The 6,000-nt window shown below is 46.6% G+C and overlaps 1 protein-coding gene across 9 annotated transcripts in view; it reads right to left on the reverse strand.

Annotated features, from left to right (window-relative positions):
• The window catches only part of ZFP90 (ZFP90 zinc finger protein), a 47,148-nt gene extending 41,160 nt beyond the window's left edge, over positions 1–5,988 (reverse strand). For 2 of the 9 annotated variants that reach the window (XM_081807417.1, XM_081807415.1), the window contains exons 1-2: positions 5,808–5,988; positions 5,459–5,523 (exon numbers count right to left, since the gene is read on the reverse strand). In XM_081807417.1, coding sequence (XP_081663543.1) covers positions 5,459–5,491 — 33 coding nt within the window. In that variant the 5' untranslated portion in view covers positions 5,492–5,523; positions 5,808–5,988. The other 7 variants (XM_081807423.1, XM_081807420.1, XM_081807419.1 and 4 more) reach the window with 7 other exon arrangements.
• Positions 5,989–6,000: the final 12 nt, after the last annotated feature.

The raw sequence follows: 6,000 nt of genomic DNA on the forward strand, positions 1-6,000 counted from the left end.
TCTTTTTTTTAAAAGATTTTATTTATTTATTTGACAGAGAGAGAGATAGTGAGAGCAGGAACACAAGCAGGGGGAGTGGGAGAGGGAGAAACAGGCTTCCTGCTGAGCAGGGAGCCCGATGCAGGGCTCGATCCCAGGACCCTGGGATCATGACCCGAGCTGAAGGCAGCCGCTTAACGACTGAGCCACCCAGGCGCCCTGAAATGTGAAAAACCTTAATGACATGGATAATTTTTAAATTTTAAATCACCAATGTTGACGCAAAAAAGTAAAAACCTTAATAATTAAGAAAGAAATAAACTATTCCCAAATCATCCTCTTGATAAAAATCCTAGATCTAAATGTTTTATAGGTAAATTCTTTCAAAAGGCAGAAAAAGATGAAAAGCAATCTGAATGTTTCTACAACTTAAGGATAAACATGCCACCAAACCACTGAAAGATCTTCCTTTCTCACTCTAAGGGCTATTTCACTTAAGAACACAGATGAAATAATATATTTTCAAAAAAAATTATCAACTGTAACCAAGAGAATTTTATCCCAGTATTATTTGTAATCATAAAAATTTTAGAAACAACCTAACGTCCTATGAGAAATGGTTAAATAAATTTTGGTATGTTTATGGAAAGCAATATAAACCAGCCATTAAAGGTGTTTTTTAGGGGCACCTGGGTGGTTCAGTCAGTTAAGCGTCTGCTTTTGGCTCAGGTCATGATCTCCGGGTCCTGGGATTGAGCCCTGAGTTGGGCTCCCAGCTCAGCGGGGAGTCTGCTTCTCCTTCTCCCTCTGCCTCTTCCCCCTGCTCACGCTCTGTCCCAAATAAATAAAATCTTTAAAAAAAAAAACAAAGTGTTTTTTAAAAAAACAAAAGAAAAATCCATATAGAAATTATATGAAATTTAAAATGTTTAAGGGAAAAACATACATAGGGAGAAAAGGAAATTCATCACAACAAATACAGAGGTGCTAAAGAGGGATCACAAATGACTTTTTCCTATTTAAAAAAATTGTATTTTATATATGCTCACATGCTTTGATAAGATATATATATTTTTAAAGATTTTTATTTATTTATTTTAGAGAGAGTGAGCAGGGGGAGGGGCAGAGGGAGAGAGAGAGAATCTCAAGTGGACTCTGTGTTAACTCAGAGCCCAATGCACGGAGCTCTATCTCATGACCCTGAGATCATGACCTGAGCCAAAATCAAGTCAGATGCTTAACCAACTGAGCCATCCAGGTGCCCCTGGTAAGATATATTTTAAATAAAAGTAGTACAAGACATAGAAAAGAGAGGAAAATAATCATATTTTTTTGAAATAGTTCTTAGAAGAACAGGTTTTTGACATCCTAACATTGTCTTAAAGACAAAATTTCTTGGGGAGCCTGGGTGGCTCAGTTGGTTAAGCGTCTGCCTTTGGCTCAGGTAATGATCTCAGGGTCCTGGGATCGAGCCCCGCATCAGGCTCCCTGCTCAGCGAGAAGCCTGCTTCTCCCTCTCCCTCTGCCACACCCCCTGCTTGTGCTCTCTCACACTCTCGATCTCTCAAATAAATAAAATATTTTAAAAATTAAAAAAAAATTTTTTTAAAGGACAAAATTTCTTAAAAGTGTTCAGTGAAAGTTATACTGTTTCTCACAATTATTTTATCAGAAAATTAGGGTCACTGTAACTGGAAAACTAGTTTTTGCTCTATTAGTAGAAAATGCAGAAAGTACAAAATTACTGCTTGGGGTTAAACGGTCATGAGTGTTTGCTACGGTGACACCCACTTACAGAGTGTGTACTTTGGAGAAAGGGATGAAAGCAGTCAAATGGCCTTGCCCTAAAAGAGCTAGCTGAAAGCTTAGTACAGAGATGGATGGGTAAACACACAACTCCATATGACATAAAAACAGTACCACAACCGCTGTGCACAGGTGCTGTGGGAATGCAAACGAGGGGCACCCAACCTTACCCAGGGGAAAGGGTGTCTGGACTGGGGCTTAAAGCCCAGCTCCAGTCAGCTCAGGAGAAGGCTAAGAAAGGGGACTTCTGGACACAGGGAGCTTGAACATTCCTGACTGCAAACATCTTGACCTGGTTCAGCAAGTGGCTTGGCTGCCCCTGGGGAGTCAGGAGCATCTTGTGTGAGTTGGGGAGACCTGAGCCAGCTTTGGCTCAGCCTATTCATCCTGATGGCCTAACCACGGAGCTCTTGGGATCTGGAGTCAATGGAGACCAGGTCCTGGTCCCTCTCTACTTCCTGCCCTTCCAGGTAAACCTGGTCTCCATATGCAGCTTTTTTCTTATAAAACTTTCTCCATTTCTCACTGTTTTGGTGGTTTCACCTTTTCTTCCAAACTAAAAATGTAGTGCACATAATGAAGAGAATGATACATGTTTACACAGACACAGCTACTAATGATCCTATAGATCCTAAGGATTTTCAGGGTATCCCCCCTCTGCTCCTGTTCCCCTCCATTTTGGAGCCACTTCAGGTATTTGTTAGCCAAACACCAGAGGAAGGTCCCAGCCCCAAAACACCTCTTCATGGCAGCTCTGACTTTCAAACTCTTGCTCCTACATTTTGTCATTCACGGCAATCTTTAAAACTAAGAAGAAATCATCTTAGTTTCCTGCTCAACAACAGTGACTCAAGCTACACCAACCACCTCCAGCTCCCTGAACACACTAGACACACACATCCTGCTGCTCAGAGCACTCTTCTCCAGACCTGTGCATCACTAACTCCCTCGCCTCCTTCCAGTCTGTCCAGATGTCCCCATCTCAGTAAGAATAAGGCTTACCCTGACCACGCTATTTAAGCTGTACCCTTACCACAAGCCACCTTCTTCCCCACTCAAACCCCCTTACTTTTCTCTACCTTCTTACCCGCTCTGATACTGTCAGCTTCTAGTATATTATAAAAGTTACTTACTAAATTTTTCTGTCTCCTCCTTCTAGGATGTAAGCCCCACAAAAGCAGAGATCATTATAAATGTTCTTCACTAATGTATCCCAACCGCTTAGAAAAGTGTCTTAGCACATCACAGGGGTTCAATGGCTATCGGCTGAATAAATAGATGAATGAATGAATGGGTTACCAGGGCCACAAAGAAAAACGTCCAAACTCCCTTCTATTCTCATCTACCCACTGCCTGCAGCCCATACCCACTGTCACACAGGACAACAGTTTCATGAACATGCCCCTCATCTTCTTGCTTCCCAATGTCCCTGACCCACAAAGTCCTTCAGCTCTATCTCCACCCCCTTCATTTTCACTTGTTGGACTCTGCTCCTATTCAAAAGTGACATCTCCACTGACTCTTTCCCGCAGGCAGAATTTCCTCTCCCCTCTCTGTAGGCACAGCAGCCCCCCGACCTCAGAAACAACACCTGATACCACTTCTCCTGTGCTATATACTGCATGAGGCTTCCCCCACTCAGTTAACCTCCAGGATAAGCAGTCACATGACTCAATTACTCATCTCTTGCATTCCCTGAAGGCCAAGCTCAGAGAAAAAGAAACTCCGACAAAGGGAAATTTCTGCCAAAAAAACCTCTCTGTAGATTCAGTTGTTCTGTCCTTCCTCCAGGGTCATTACCTGCAGCCTGGGTTAGGTAACCCAAGGGGACTGTCAGGCCATTCTGAGAGAATATAACTGAACAAGAGTACTTGGGCAACAAAGCTTTGAAAGTGTAGTTTAAAGCATCCCTAACACTCACTGCTCAGAACACAAATCCACTTTCACCCTTAAAGAGGCAACCCCTGGGGCGCCTGGGTGGCTCAGTCAGTTAAGCACCTGCCTTCGACTCAGGTCATGATCCCAGGGTCCTCAGATGGGGCCCTGCTCAGCAGGGAGCCTGCTTCTCCTTCTCCCTCTTCCTGCCACTTCCCCTGCTTGTGCTCTCTCTGTTAAATAAGCAAATGAAATCTTAAAAAAAAAAAAAAAGCAACCCCTACGGGAAGGATCATCACCCCCACACCCCCATGAGGTGTTAACTGCGTTAAGCGATCCTAATTCTCACAGCCTGCTGAGGAAGTGCTTTATATGGAACGGCACTGATGACCAGTGATTTGCTCTGGCTCATGTCAAACCAAACAACTATCTTGTTCTAGTATTGTTACTTGTTTTACTCCTTAAGGCTCACCCTTATAAAATAAAAACATACAAGAAGTAAAAGATATAAAGGCATTATATGTTTAATTTACTACAAAATGTTTTATTTTTTTTAAGATTTATTTCTTTTTTTTAAAGGATTTTATTTATTTATTTGACAGAGAGAGAGACAGTGAGAGAGGAAACACAAGCAGGGGGAGTAGGAGAGGGAAAAGCAGGCTTCTCGCTGAGCAGGGAGCCTGATGCGGGGCTCGATCCCAAGACCCTGGGATCACGACCTGAGCCCAAGGCAGATGCTTAACAACTGAGCCACCCAGGCGCCCCAAGATTTATTTATTTTAGAGAGAGAGAGCATGCGTGCATGCGAACGGGAGTGGGGGGAGGGGTGGAGGGAAAGGAAGAGAGAGAATCTCAAGCAGTCTCCCCACTGAGCACGGAGCCCGACCTTATGACCCTGAGATTTTACTTTTAAGTAATCTCTATACCCAATGTGGGGCTCAAACTCACAACACCGAGCTCAAGAGTCACATGCTCAACCAACTGTGCCAGGCAGCGCCCCTGGATTGATTTTGATAGTATCACGCACTTAACAACTAGAGTCTGTGATTTTTCCTTAATTCTAAAGAGAGTGTGGATTAAAATACCATCTGAACCTTGTTATAATTTCACAGATATACGCTATGTAAATCAATGCATAACCTCAGAGTTCTGATACTTCTAGAAAATGCCTCTTCTCTCACAAGAATAAATGACTTAAAAAATCAGCTTCATATTAATGAAGTTGAAGGCTGGACATCTGGGGGTGTACACTATTATACCCTTGTTAAGGCAAAAAAAGAACACGAAAAGCTATGGGACAGGTCCTTCCTGTTTTGTACGTTGTTGTTTTTTTTTTTTTTCCTCCTGCCCCAAGAAAGCCCATCTCCAGCCTCTTCCAAGCCAAATCCTGACCAAGCTTCTTCGGCTCCTACGGGATCTTTAGGAGAGGTCAGAGGCTGGGGCTGCTCTCTCCTTCCCTAACAGTTACTTCCTCCTCTATAGTTTTCTATCCTGTCACCCTACCTTCTCCATTCCGTGACAGAGTTCAAGGAATTGGCCTGGCACTCAGGACTCTCAACAGTGACACTTCCCGACACATTCACTCAACTCTTCTCGCAGAACCTCACCGCCCTGGTCCCCTCCTCCCCACAGTGCAGCCCGCTTTTTGGGACGCCCACTCCCCCCAGCTCTGGACATCTTGGGTTTCGCACGCTGGGAGGCTCTGAGGGGAGGACCAAGCTAGGACAGGCCGTCACACAGGCGGAGAACAATGACTGCTCTAAACACGCCCCGGGGTAGTGAGGGACCCGCTGCTCACCTGGGGCGCGGCCGTCGGAGGCCTCGGGGCCATTCCTGCCTCGCCGGGGCCGGCTCCCAGACGGGCTGGGGAGAGAGGACAGGGCCCACTCACCCGGCTGCAACCGCCGACCCCTCCCCGCCGCGCCGGGCCCGCCTCCGCCCCTCAGCCACTTCTCCAGGAGACGGTTAGGGAGATGCGCGAACCGCGCCTAGGCCTGCCGTTCCCCCCGGCCTCAAATTAAAGGCTCTCGGCATCCTGGACACCGTCCTCTGACCACGCCCAGTCCCACCCGCAGGATGGTGGGCGCGGCCGGGCGGATACAAGCCAAACCCGTGGGAGGTGCCGCCTCGACCCCACTCGGAATTACCGCCTCCTGAGGACTCGGATTTCGGGACCTCGGGCCCACTCGGGGCTCGGGCCAGCTCCTCCTGCACCCGCTGCAGGTTCAGTCCTCTCCAATTCTGATGTGCGGAGGAACGGCCCAAAGCGGCCTTAGCCGCACTGGGGCCGGACAATGGCCGCAGCGGCGGGGGGGGGGGGGGGGGGGGGGGGGGGGGGGC

The sequence above is a fragment of the Leptonychotes weddellii genome, chromosome 16, assembly GCF_054177405.1.
Source record: "Leptonychotes weddellii isolate Sample4059 chromosome 16, ASM5417740v2, whole genome shotgun sequence".
Lineage (NCBI taxonomy): Eukaryota > Metazoa > Chordata > Mammalia > Carnivora > Phocidae > Leptonychotes > Leptonychotes weddellii.